The following is a 14575-nucleotide window of genomic DNA, read 5'->3' as shown; positions in this document are numbered from 1 at the left end:
GTCAGTGGAGAGCTCAGCTAAGCTCGGCATGTTTAATTCCCCAAGCCAATGACAAGAACTTTTGTGAGAAATAACGCGAACGTCTGCATCATGCGGGATTTGCGGGCGGGAGCGGGACAAAATATGGCAGGCGGGAGCGGGACTGAAAATCATAATTCTTTGCGGGAGCGGGACTGAAAATTCTGTCCCGCGCAGACCTCTACTCTGAATCCTACGTCAGCGCTGGTTTGTTTATGAGAAAACGACCTGGTGGTTTTCTGCAAATTTCTTCAACGTTATCACGTAATTATTAAAATGGTTAACCGATGTATCGTAGGAGGGTGTAGCAGCACCAATCTTGATGGGATTAGTACTCATCGTTTTCCAAAAGACCGGACAATGAGAGAGAAATGGGAGCGCTTGGTCTACACGGGCTGTGCACTGAAACCGTGCAAAGCTCGCACAGCCTGCTGGCGCTTCCGCAGGTGGCGTCACGAATCTGGCTCCAGACTCTCTTGGGATTTTTCCAGACGCGTTTTATTTTATCTTTTTCTGCTGTCGACAGATGGCCTTGTGCAAAATTACCCTTCTGGATGAGTGTGTAAAGTGACATACTTTCATATAAAAAAAAAAAAACCCGAAATTGATCCAGAATAGGGCGGCATGGTGGTGTAGTGGTTAGCGCTGTCGCCTCACAGCAAGAAGGTCCTGGGTTCGAGCCCCGGGGCCGGCGAGGGCCTTTCTGTGCGGAGTTTGCATGTTCTCCCCGTGTCCGCGTGGGTTTCCTCCGGGTGCTCCGGTTTCCCCCACAGTCCAAAGACATGCAGGTTAGGTTAACTGGTGACTCTAAATTGACCGTAGGTGTGAATGTGAGAGTGAATGGTTGTCTGTGTCTATGTGTCAGCCCTGTGATGACCTGGCGACTTGTCCAGGGTGTACCCCGCCTTTCGCCCGTAGTCAGCTGGGATAGGCTCCAGCTTGCCTGCGACCCTGTAGAAGGATAAAGCGGCTAGAGATAATGAGATGAGTTATTGCCATGGCGTGTCGTCTGTCCGTCATCCACGATTAAGTTAAATCGTATCTCCTCCGTCGATTCTCCACGGGTTTCTCTTCTGATTGTTTTGTTGGCAAGAACTCGTTACTTCGCACAAAACTTGGTCGTTGTTTTGTCAGATTTTTTGCTAACGAGGCCAAATTAACACATTTTCCAGGCCTCTCACTAGAATTGTATCTCCTGTCTCGTTTCTCATCTGATTCCAGTTGTGATCGATGTTTTGGGTCGATCTTCCCTTGAGGAACAAAACTTGGTTGGCTGGTTGGTTGTTGATTTTTTTTTCCTGTTCTAAACAGTTTGTTTACGTCTTTGTTTATTTTCAGTTAAATCGCATCTCTTCCCTCCTTCAGTCCTCAATGGATTTCAGTTCTGATTGTTTTATTTGAAAGAACTAGACCTTCTGTACAAAACTTGCTCATTGTATTGCTAACAAATTAGTAATCAGCTCAACTTAACATACAATTCTAGTCAGAAGAAAATATCTCCTCTCTCGTTTATCATGCGAATTCAGTTCTGATCGATGTTTTGGGTCGATTTTGCCTCAGGGAACGAAATTTTAGTCCTGTGTTTGATTTTCCTGTCGTAAACAATTTGTTGTGAAGGTTGGTCCTCTCTCACATCACATTTTGGTTCTGTTTGATGTCATGGTGGTTTTGATGACAGGCCAGATGAGCTACGACCTCCTTGATCATCTGGGTGGCTTTTTTTGGGTTTTTTTGTTTTTGTTTTGTTTTTTTAAAATCAAGAAATAAGCTGATATCCAAGTTTGATTGTTGGTTCAAGAAGTGATGAAATAGAACACAAAGTCCTTAATATAGAGTAGAACCCAAAAGTCCGAATTATAATCACCCCAGAATGGCTATGTGTGTAAAAATGGAGTTGAGTACGACTTTTGGATTTTTATTTTTTAACCAGCGAAGCATGGACGAGCCGATTACAGTTTACGAGATGGACACGAGCAACGGAGTCCTCCTGCCTTTCTACGACCCTGATACCAACATGGTGTACCTGTGCGGAAAGGTAAACATGCTGTTAGATCTCCCAGAGATTGTGTGGAACACCTTGAAACAGCCATTCATCTCCTTGAAGTTAATAAAACGGGGAAAAAAATTCCTCAAATCTGTGATTAATTGTTGAGATCAGTGCTGATACTCTGAAGCTCTGGAGCTTCTCGTGCGCTTGTTTGTGTTTCATTGTTTCGTTTTCTTTCTGTCAGGGTGACAGCAGCATCCGTTACTTTGAAATCACCGACGAGGCTCCGTACGTGCATTACCTCAACACGTTTTCCACCAAGGAGCCGCAGAGAGGCATGGGCTACATGCCCAAGAGAGGCCTGGATGTCAACAAGTGCGAGATCGCCAGGTGAGACGAAAACACAACAGATTTCACTGTTTTATAACACTAGGAGTGAGGAAAAAGTGTATGTAATGGAAAAAAAAAACCCAGGCATACTGTTGTTGTTGGTTCATAATCAGCTTATTGAATAATCAGTGACCCTGAAACTGATTATTTTCCAATAACAGCATGTTTTATTCCTCTTATCCTTGACTTGCAAGTGACGTCAAAGCAAAATAGAAACCCGGGTGTCGGCCATGTTGGTGGATATACAAATGTTGGGGTCAAGCGACATTCTATACAAAACAGTCACATGTGCACGGCTCTGTTTTTCCACTGCTTTAAAGGGGAACTGAAGGCAAATTTCTTATCAAAATTGTATTTATCTCATTTTATTAAATATAGGAACGCGTTTTTGATCGCTATTTTGTCACTGCTATAGCAAGTTATGAGTGTCTGAAATACACTCTGTAATATATCAGTCCATATGTCAAAGCAATGGCCGTAAACGAGATTCGTTGAGACCTGTGCGAGACATCGTTGGAAGGAAATAAAACATACAGCGGAAATCAAAGTGACCAACATCTGCCAACGCGCACGCCCTCTTTCGAATGCTAATGTAATCAAGCCGGAAGTTTTGTTTGTTTTGAGAGCAATCAGGAAAGTTTGAAAAAAGTAGGCAGTAATCATCATTTAAACTCGTTTTTGTGCAATACTTCGTTTGGAAAACTGTTTTCAAAATGGAGGCGCTGACACCTGGCTGACACTTCGGCTACGTTCACACTGCAGGCTGAAGTGACTCAAATCCGATCTTTTCGCCCATATGTGACCTGTATCCGATCTTTTATTGACAATATGAACGACACAGATCCGATTTTTTCAAATCCGACCCAGGCCGTTTGGATATGTGGTCCTAATTCCGATTCCTATCCGCTCTTTTCATATGCGACTTCAGTCTGAACCGCCAGGTCGCATTCATCCGACTTACACGTCATCAACAAGCCACAAACGTCACTATTCTGCGCTGAAGTAGGCGGCGGGTCTCTCAAAAAAAGTTACAACAACATGGCGCATAATCACGGGCGCAGATAGAGGGGGGGACTCGTCCCACCCAGATTTAAATTCACCTCGCTCGGTCCCCCCCACTTATAGGGAGGAAAAAACGTCTATGCTGTCTTTCTTTGCATAAGGCAAACCTCACGGAAAAATCAAAAGACTAATTACCATTCGGTTTATTGAGGTGCACAGCAGTGTATACATAGTTGCAACAACTCACATAAAACAAAGACTGATATTCGGTTGGTTGAGCTGCGCAGACTGCACAGGTTGCGAGCTCGAGCTTGGTTGCTATGGTAACCCACAAGAAGTTTGACAGGCATATCGGGGTTGGGGTTGGTTTGCTGGCAGCTTTGTCCCCCCCCCCCAGTTCAAAAAAACGTATCTGCGCCCCTGCGCATGACATCAATGCGAGGGACGCTTCGGGCTGTGAAGGTTCTGAATCTTCTCAATGGAAGGACGCAGAGGTTAGGGAGCTGATTTCCATTTGGGGGATGCAGCTATTCAAGCTAGATTGGATGAGTCATACCCGCAACCGGGCGGTTTTACTTCCGTAAACACTGGCCATGCTCACTGCGTGTGACGTCGTCGTATCCTACAATGCGCATGCGGAACACTTTTAGGTCGCTTTTCGTTCATACTGAGGATCACATACAAGTCGCATATATTTGTTAATGTGAACGACCTCACAAAAAAAATCGGATTTCACAAAAAAATCGGAATTGAGCATTAAGCCTTGCAGTGTGAACGTAGCGTTCATGTTTCGAAGTCTCGCACAAGTCTCGTGAAGATCGCGCGGATAAGCGACGCGTGCCGTGGAACAAACGAACTAAATTCAACACGGCTAAAAACCGAATAGGCCGATAAGTATAATATTTAATTGCAATTAGTTGCCAATACGAGTCACGATATAAGGTTACTAAAACCGAAAACGTAATTGAATAACACGTTAATTAAGAAATAAAGCAAGTTTAAAAATGACTCCAGTTCTCCTTTGTGTTCTTTTAGCTCTGCCATATCTTTGTGCTGTATATGGCTGTGCTCACAACAGTACTCGTGACCGTGGCACATTCCGATTTTTTAGAATTCTGTCCGCGATTCGGAAAGAGGGCGAGGAAACTGAGGCTTAGTACGGAGAGAAGACGAGGGGATCAGGATACTTCATCCAATAGTTAAGACATTTCGTCCAAAGCCTTTTTCATACACACTATCAATTATTTTCTATTTCTAGTATTGCAGTGTTCACGAACAAAAGTCCCGCAAGAGCGCTGCTCGACGCCTAAAGATTTAACATGATCTAGCCAGCTTTAAAAATGAATAACTCGGCCAATGGAGCTCAAAGCGAAGCCAAATTTTACAGGCACCTCCCTCTAAGCCTCCCCCTTCGAAAGAGCACAGTCTCAGGTCGGTAGGCCCGCGCCTCGGCCCGGGATTCGTGAACGAAGCCCCTGCGAGAGCACTGCTCCGCGTCTGAAGCTTTAATATGATCCAGCTGGAAACATAGACATGCAAGCGAGCAGCCTGCAATAACAAGGGAGTTAAACTCATCCCAGGGTCAGCAAGTGGTACGGGCTGACGTGGTTACCCCCCCTTAGTACACTCTTTAGTGTCGAATTGCATGTACTATGGCACTCATTTGCTTTATGAAAATGTTTTGCTTCAGTCAAATTCCACTGAGAATTCTTCCATTTTTTTTTCGAACAAATAAATACTCGAAATATGAAATAATTGATAGCGCGTATGAAAGGTTTTGGACGAAATTACCTGTATTCATACTCGATGGTCAGTGGAAGCGTCTTATCTTCAGAAAAGTCTGACTTTTTTTTTAAAATAATGTGTGTCAAAACCACACTTTGTATCGAATCTTCACTCGATCGTTCAAATCATGGTAATACTGAGAATATTCAGCACTGCTTACAGACACGCTTTCAGCGGCTGCCATCCTAGTTGCTTTGTAGATCCACCATCATGGCGGACGCTCATGAAGTAGCACATTTTGATCATGTGGTTGCAAGTCATCTATATCACTGCAGTTAGGGTTTTAAAGGGCATATTCTGGACCAATTTTAGTGTTTTTTTTTTATGAAAGTATGTCCCTTTACACACTCTTCCCAGAAGGGTAATTTTGCACAAGGCCATCTGTCTACAGCAGAAAAAAATAAAGTAACAAAACGCGTCTGGAAAAATCCCAAGGGAGTCTGGAGCCAGATTCGTGACGTCACCTGCGGAAGCGCCAGCAGGCTGCGCGAGCTTTGCAGTTTCAGTGCACAGCCTGTGTAGACCAAGCGCTCCCATTTCTCTCTCGTTGTCCAGTCTTTTGGGAAACGATGAGTACTAATCCCATCATGATTGGTATTGCTACACCCTCCTACGATACATCTGTTAACCATTTTAATAATTACACGATAACGTTGAAGAAATTTGCAGAAACCCACCAGGTCGTTTTCTCATAAACAAACCAGCGCTGACGTAGGATTCAGAGGGAGGCGTCCCGCAGATGAAAAATCGATGTTTGCTGGGAAATCCAAATGCCAAGTTTTTTCCGAGGCGGACCAATTCGCCTCAAATGGCTCGATTTCAACTGAATTTTTCTGGTATTGCGCAAGGTAAAAAAAATTGCATAAAATGTGACAGATATTTGACCCAAGTTTAATATAAAATAAGAGAATTACATTGATCTTGCTCCTGAATTTAACCGTGATATGCACTTTAAGCATCTATTAACCCTTTGATGCAAAACATATGCACACCCCTTCTAATGCACAACATGGGTCAAAAATGACCCGCATTCATTTTCCAGGTTATTTCATGCTGACTGAGCTTTTCTTTGCTCTATCTTTTGAAATCAATTTATTTTATGATTGAATATTCCAAGTATTCTTTAAATATCTTGTTTTTTAATTACCACATCATAAATTTAATTTTTTCTTTCCTACTTTATGAACAAAAATACTTTTTATATTACTACACATGGGTCATCCAAGTGTGATTTAAAATTAAATGTCTTAATACTATAATAATAATAATTTGTTTCAAGTAATTACTTTAGCAGTGAATGGGGCCAGTTATTTATTTATTAACTATGTAGTTAGCTAAGCCAACTACAATAAAATTAGCTAACTAAAGTAGAATATGTCAACAGCTAGGTAGCTAATAGTAATTACTTGTAACTTTCTGACAAGTAATCTACTCACTCTCAAGGTAACCTAAACATAATCAATGTTTTTCTAAGGTAATGTTAGAACAATTGAAAAACATTACTTCCATGTATTAGATGGGCAAAGGGCGCTGTGCTGAGCTGTGAAATGTCTGACACAAGCACAATTCACAGTTCCCACCTAGACCCCGAAGCCGCCGCCAGGCGCCGCTAAAACCGCCATTTAGAATTTGAGCCGCCGCCAGCCAATAATTTTGTAAGCCAATTTGAGCCGCTATCTAATAAAATTTGGCTGAGCCACTAAGAATTGTATACATCAAATAATGGGTTTATCCACATCATGAGCTACAAGAAAAGTGACACAAACATGATCAACTGTACACACTAGTAGTAACACAATAGAGACGTATAGGCATACACTGTAGAGATTTAGAACTGATATCACAGCACAGAGAGCCACCACAAGCTTGCCGTTGTGACTACCTGTCTGGCTTCCCGCCCCTCACACCGTTACCACGATACACTGGGGAACCCGGGAACCCACCCAGAGCATCAATCGACTCCGATATCGACGAGATGGCTGCATTCTTTGCCGCTGCTGAGGGAAAGTGTAAAGGTATTTTTTTTGTTTGTTTGTTTGTTTCACATACTTCGAGATTGATTAAAAAAAAAAGTACTCCACCACTCTACTTTCATCATAGTAAGATAGCTGCCAGTCCTTCACTGGTCATTGCTAGTGAGAGCAGATAGCTAGATGCCTTCCTCGAACAATCCAGATTAGCTTATTATTAGCATTGAACTAAAATCTTGCTAGATTTATATTTACAATGAAGTAAGAGACCTGGGGACCTGTGGTAATTTGCTATTTATTCCCCCCATTTGTTTGATCCGTTCGCCCGGATATATGCCACACAGTGACGTCCAGTATCAGCCATTTGTAGCCATAAACATTTTGGTGGCTGCAGCAGCCATTAAGGTTTTGGCTGAGTCAGCTAGCCAGCCAATAATTTCATCAGCCAGCCATTATCCTGAAAACAAACGGCTTCGGGGTCTATTCCCACCAAACGCTGGAGTAAATGCATGCGGGTCGTTTCTGACCCATGTGTGTAAACTTGATGTAGAATTACAAAAGCTGTGCTTGTTCATAACTTAAGAAAGGAAAAATAAAAATGATTTGTGCTAAACAAAAACAAGATATTTACTGCATATTTGGAAAAGTAAATGACAAAATGAATTTATTTCAAAAGTATATCATAGAAACACTCAGCCATACATGAAATAACCTGGAAAATGAATGCAGGTCATTTTTGACCCATGTTGTGCATTAGAAGGGTAGTGATACAAAAAGGGTTTTTATTCAAAAAGTAAGGAAAAAATAAAATAAGGATGTATGATGATCAAAAACAGGTTAATTGAGGAATACCTTGAATACTGAATGATGGAATTAATTTATTGCAAAGATATAGAAGATAAAAACTCAGCCGGGTCACTTTTGACCCATGTTTTGCATCAAAGGGTTAAGATCTCGGTGCGTGTGTTTTGCAACCGTCCTCTAGGGGGCAGCACATGCCTGCATTCCTCACTTTTAAATATTCTGAATAGATTCTTTTTGTTGTTTATCTGCATTGCTTTTGGAGTATAACTGAAAACCTGTGTGTGTTCAGGTTTTACAAGCTGCATGAGAGGAAGTGTGAGCCCATCATCATGACAGTCCCAAGAAAGGTGATTCCTTCCTGCCATGTTTTCCTGAATGATTGATGGTCTAATAATAGTCGCTTTGCCACAGGGGTGTGTATGGTAGGTGTACGGTAACAGACCCGAACGCGTCTGCTTAATTGATCAAGACGACCTGTCCGTCACAGGTTGCTTGGCGTTATTAGTGATTCAGACAAAGAAATTCAGACCACATTAGGGGTGTTCACACGGCACATATTTGCATCGATGCTGCACCGATGTATTTTGTTGCGATATATCTTACACCGGTGTAAATTTTGTGGAGCGTTCACACGTCACAAACCTGCTTACTAGAGAGAAGCGTGTTAGCACCGGTGCAGCCCCACTTGCGTTCACACGGCAGTTTTTGCGACCGTGCTATACGATAGTAATAATGCGGAAATGAAATATGCGCATGCGTGAAAATGTACTTCCTTTTCCCGGTTGTCATGGCATCACCAAGCACCGGGAAAACAACGTGGATGAAGACACCAGTGTTTTCCAGCCCAAAATATGTTCAAATCCGCCAAAATGCACTTAAAACCGCCCAATCTGGCAACACTGGAAGACACGCAGTTCTGTTGTTGTTGATATTCGCCATTTTGGAAGCGCAAAATACCAGGATGCAAATTATGCAATGCCCGTATGTAATCAACTCTCCTCACGTGTAGCGAGTCTACCCCTGTAGCGTTCAGACGTCCCATTTTATATCGGTGCTGCCCCGCAAACTAGCGTTTACTCCGGAGTAAATTTCTTAAACCACCTCCCGAGCAGGGTTAGATTTGCACCGGTTTAAGCAGCTTTCCGGGGCTACACCGGTATAACTTTATACCGTGTGAACGCTCTACCGGGGCAGCCCCGGTGCTACACCGGAGTAAAAGTTGCCGTGTGAACACCCCTATTGTCATGTTGAGAGCCCAGAGTGATGGCGACTTGCTTCACATTCAACACCGGACATGTTTTCATTCCATACATCGACTAGTTTTCACTCGGTGAACTCCACTGACTTGACTTGGATTAAATTAGCTATGGTGTAATTGTGAAAACACTAAAATGTCTATTTTCATGTTGTTGAACTCCACTGAACGCCAGCTGCACCCCAGGTCTCCTCATCCAACATCACTTCCTGTTCTCACTCATACTTTTGTAGCTGAATGAACACAAGCCACGCCCTTCACAGCCACACCCCAAAATCTTGTGGAAACCCTTTTCAGAAGAGTGGTGTTTATTAAAGCTAGACAGCCTTTCAATTTCATAAAATCGGTCAAATTTAGTTCGCTCTGAAATGTGGTCATTGTGATACACGTTTATTTCTGTAATATCTCTCAAAATATCAGGCCATTCTGTGGCTGGGAAGTTATTTAATTTGAGGGGATTAAAGCAAATAGTGTGCATGAAATCGCTCGCTTTGTGCAGTCAAGCAGACAGAGGAAGGGAAGTCCGTGTGTGTGTGCGACCGTGCACTGACAGTTCCGTCATTCTGTCATTAAACGGACAGCTGATCACACCGAGGTGCTCGCTGACCGCCGATATTTATTAGTTTGGTCCTGCATTTCCTTTCCTTCGTATATAACATAACATCTTTTCTTCTCGCTTTCTTTCCGTTACTGTAGTCAGTCTTACACGTTTCATTCGCACGTTCACATCCTCCATTTTTCTCTCCTGTTTCAAATTTGTATCCCACAATGCCTTGCACGAACAGGGAAAGCCCACCATGTGATGCATGACGTAGTATCTTGAATTGGGTCGTGGTGAAACAGGAAAAAATTAGGGCCACGCGGCCTTAAATTCATTAATTGTTCTATTTTTACATAAAAATAAAAATCGGAAGTCTGTGATTCAAATTCGGTAGCATTCAGTCCACTAAACAAAAAGAATTGGGTGTCCGGGACAATTCTTTTTATGACCTCTACTTGAAAAATCTGAAAGGCGGTCTACATTTAACCTCGTAAGGCCCAAGCTGTTTTTTTTACATGCATTTTTTATTTCTCTTTGCTATTTGGGCTTATTAGAACCTGATTAGAATAAAAACTAAGCATCATCTTTTGATAAGATGCACTTTTAGAGAAAAAGTATGTCCACATGTGGATTCTTGTTCCAAATTTCTAAAAAGTGCTGTCCACGCATGTGACCGCTAAGCCCTAAGAGGTTAAAGCAGGAAATGGTGAATAACTCTGGAATGATGGTTATTGGTTAGGTGTCGGCGGCACGGTGGTGTAGTGGTTAGCGCTGTCGCCTCACAGCAAGAAGTTCTGGGTTCGAGCCCCATGGCCGGCGAAGGCCTTTCTGTGTGGAGTTTGCATGTTCTCCCCGTGTCCGCGTGGGTTTCCTCCGGGTGCTCCGGTTTCCCCCACAGACCAAAGGCATGCAGGTTAGGTTAACTGGTGACTCTAAATTGACCGTAGGTGTGAATGTGAGTGTGAATGGTTGTCTGTGTCTATGTGTCAGCCCTGTGATGACCTGGCGACTTGTCCAGGGTGTACCCTGCCTTTCGCTCGTAGTCAGCTGGGATAGGCTCCAGCTTGCCTGCGACCCTGTAGAACAGGATAAAGCAGCTAGAGATAATGAGATGAGATGAGGTGTCAAGGTCATACAAGGTCAATGGTCTGAAATAGTATATCTTCACTAATGTCCTTCCTGTGTGATTTGTATATTTTTAAGAGTAAATGGACCTGACTTGTTGGCGCAGGAGGCATCTTCACGGACTCTCCTCATCAAACGTTGCATTTTTTATTATTATTTTTGGTTCCTCTTTGAGCTTTGAGAAAGAAAGCGTTCTGTAAATGATTATGAAATTAATTCCCACTTTTCCTCCTCGGTCTGTTCAGTCGGACCTGTTCCAGGACGATCTGTATCCGGACACGGCAGGACCCGACTGCGCCCTCGAGGCTGAGGAATGGTTTGATGGCAAAAACGGCGATCCTATTCTGATCTCGCTCAAGGATGGCTACATCCCGGCCAAGAACCGTGACCTCAAGGTGGTCAAGAAGAACATTCTGGACAACAAGCCCAAGCTCAGCAGGAATGCAGAGAACAGCACCGCTGCTCCAGGCAACCACACGGCCATTGCAGCCTTCAGTGTCGTACGTTTTTCTCTCCTTATTATGTAACCGACTCCTTATCATCTGCTTTGATCAGGTTTTCACATTTGTGCTGATAAAACACCGCCGTATCTTCATGTGGTTTATTTATTGCATCAGACGCTCATAGGCGCTCGACTTTTACATTTGGTATCAACAGTAAACGGGGAGGAAATTTAGTTTTTCATAAATGTATCGATTTGATCGGTCAACCCTATTTGACGTACATTTGATTTGTGAACAGGCTCCAGCTCGCCTGCGACCCTGTAGAGCAGGATAAAGCGGCTAGAGATAATGAGATGAGAACAAGTCAACCCTAGAAGTTTTGCTTTTTCTCAGCTGTGACTCCGCCGACTATCTGGAATGACCGGAAAAACTTTACTATATCGCGTCCGCCATACAGATCGCTGTTCAAGTGAAGAGTTTCATAACGCAGAAAAGCTTTTTCATGGTCATGTTCTGATTCTGGTCTTTTTTTTTTTCCCCAGAAAAGCGAGGCGAAATTGGACGAGGTCCTGAAAGAGATCAAATCCCTCCGAGAGCTGGTGAGCAGTCAGGAAAAGCGAATCGCCAAGCTCGAGGAGCAGTTGTCCCAGATGGACGTCTGAAGGACACGGTCCCTTTTCCCCTCCCCCAGCTACTGTTCAGGAAATTCTATTGGCCAGGTGGGCGGGACTAGTCACTGCCAGTCACTGCGACTTTGTTCCGCCTGAGACCTGCCCAACATTCCAAGATGAACTTTTTTTTTCTTTTCATTCTTTCATTCTCCTTTTCTAACCCCTTGTGAACCAGTTACATTTGCAAAATGACAAGGAGAGAGACGAAGTATACAGTAGGTCCGTCTCAAAAGCCAAGAATTTCGTTTTACTACTAAACCTTGTTCCGCTTGTGTTTTATTTGGTGTTTTCGAAAGGTGTTCAGCATTTTTTTTTTTTCCTTTGCCCAAAAAAAAAAAATCGTGACCAATATTCCAAGGTGATGCGTTTGCTAAACCCGTGTGCTCAGATATTTGAAATCAGTATTGCGTTCCTCACCATCTCTTCTTATTTGTTGCCAAATTTTTAGAGGAGGCTCCTAGATGGGCCTCCTTGACAGTATTTGACCATAGATCTTTTTTTTTTTTTTTAAATACACTTAGTCCACTTTGTACTAATAAGGGACATTGCAATAGGCTGGTAATGCAAGTGAGGGGGTTTCTTTGATTTGTCTGACCATTTAAAAGGTCTCTCTACGAGAACTATTCATGTCATGTTTGAAGCTGATTTTAACGAAGCAGGCTGCATGTACAGATTGACAGAGGAAAGCAACTTTCACGTACTGGAACAGTTTTCTGTTTAGCTCGATCTTTATTCAGAAATGGTTTGTATAGTGGTGTAACTTTTCAGCATTTGTTATTCCAGTGGCCATAAACACTGAACAAGTCATGGAGCTTTGACTTTTCTCATCGCTTCCTTTTTTTTTCTCCTCTTTTCTTCCCCCAGAAACAGTATCCTCTCATTATCCTAAATGCATGCAATAAAGTTTCTTTTTCTAATTTCTAAACATTCCTGGATATTTTTTTTTCCCTCAGTCTTGTTTTGTGTCTTTGGTTGAACTGTTGAGTCTCAGAAGGAAGGATCCAGAGGGAAATACCATGCCGTTGGTGCTCTACATGATTATCCAAGTTTAGAAATAGAATAGACAGCCGTGCAAGAATTTTTCGTTCACTGTCAGCCATGTTAGGATTGTTGATCAAGCCATGCTTTCTTTTTCTTTTCTTTTTTTTTTTCCTGAGCCAAAGTATTAACATTTTGTGAATCCAAATTTAACCTCATAAGACCATCTCTGTTTATTTCCTCAGTGTGTTTTGCAGAAAGTGTTTGGGTGATATAAGCGGAGGTCTAGACTGACAGTCCTCTTTATTTCCTGTTTCTGTTGTGCAGGAAGTGACAGCCCTGCTCTCTTAGCCATGTATAACCAGCTCTTTCGAAGGGTGAAGCTCAAATTCGTCTAGCCTATGTCCTATATCCTGACGTCTACTATGACTGAACAGTAACAGACTCTGACTCAGATTAAAACATACTTAATGGGTGAGGCAAAAACGAGCGTCTCTCACGACATACTCTGCTCTACCTAACTCGCCTAGATTGGATTTGTTCATATAATTGTAGCAAATACTGTATGAACAAAAAATTTGTCCAGCTCTGATGATCAGGAGGTGGTTTGCCTTTGCTGTAGCATTCGAAGCAGAAAATCAAAATTTAATCTGCCTGTGCAACTAGTTACAGGATTATTGGCAGTGGAAAGCTTTCTATTCAAACCGTTCTCCTAATAATTAACAAATCTGAAAGCGCCCTAAATTTGGTGTAGTTACCTATATTTCCAACACCCTTTTTCCTTTTTTGTCTCAACGTACTTCATTCAGGAAATGAGAGCTGTTCGCAGGTGTTTTACATCCTCTTTATTGTTGCTCGCACCATCTACAAGAAACGTACACCACCTTTCTTTCTTAATGCACTTTCATTCATGCACTGTTTTAGATGAAAAGATTTTAGATGGGATTTCATCGTTCGAGAGAGCTTTTATTTACAGATGCTAACGAGAAAAGTGAGCTTGTAGAGGTGAACTTCAGGAAGAGTTAGATGTGCCATTTTATTTTATTTTTTTGATACACTAGCTAGGGTTTTATGCAAGGGTGGAAAGATTTGCTTGGTTAAATCGCATCCGGATTGGTAGATTGGTGAGCATGATGTGGAGGGCAAATGTTGGTAGGGTTTGAGCCTAATTTAGTGTTGCGTTTTAGTTCTACCGTAGTTTAACAACAAGTTTGTGTTGCCAAATTGCATAGTGGTTGTAACAGTAGTTCTACTTTGCACACCCCTATCGTTGATTAGTGTCCAATTATAGCATGCACTCTTGTATTCCTCCAAAGCATTCCACAGAGCAGTGTTGAGTAGCTTCAAGGTTGTCAAAGAAGTCAAGCAAAGAAAAACGCTGAACTCTACCATCACGTGGCTCTACAGAACATTCCCCTCGTGTGAAACGCTCAACTTCCGGTGGTCAGTTAGCATTATGCAAATGTATCTTTAAGCATGAGAGTCTTCAGGATGTATTTGCATCACTGCTCCATTGGTTTTTGGTGTGTTAAGTGGAATTAATCTGGTTAATTAGATTGTATTAATTACATGCCAATCGGACACGTTGTTGGTTGGCTCTCGTTGG

The 14575-nt window shown here is 42.5% G+C and overlaps 1 protein-coding gene across 1 annotated transcript in view; it reads left to right on the top strand.

The window, feature by feature from the left end:
* coro1ca (coronin, actin binding protein, 1Ca) overlaps positions 1–12916 on the top strand; it is a 106040-nt gene extending 93124 nt beyond the window's left edge. Inside the window, exons 7-11 of the mRNA XM_060906779.1 lie at positions 1949–2053; positions 2250–2395; positions 8246–8303; positions 11123–11377; positions 11863–12916. Of these exons, the coding sequence (XP_060762762.1) occupies positions 1949–2053; positions 2250–2395; positions 8246–8303; positions 11123–11377; positions 11863–11982 (684 nt within the window). The 3' untranslated portion in view covers positions 11983–12916. The remainder of the gene's footprint in view (positions 1–1948; positions 2054–2249; positions 2396–8245; positions 8304–11122; positions 11378–11862) is intronic.
* The last annotated feature ends 1659 nt before the right edge of the window (positions 12917–14575 follow it).

This window comes from Neoarius graeffei, chromosome 24 (genome assembly GCF_027579695.1).
Source record: "Neoarius graeffei isolate fNeoGra1 chromosome 24, fNeoGra1.pri, whole genome shotgun sequence".
Lineage (NCBI taxonomy): Eukaryota > Metazoa > Chordata > Actinopteri > Siluriformes > Ariidae > Neoarius > Neoarius graeffei.
This window is presented reverse-complemented; position numbering and strand designations above follow the sequence as displayed.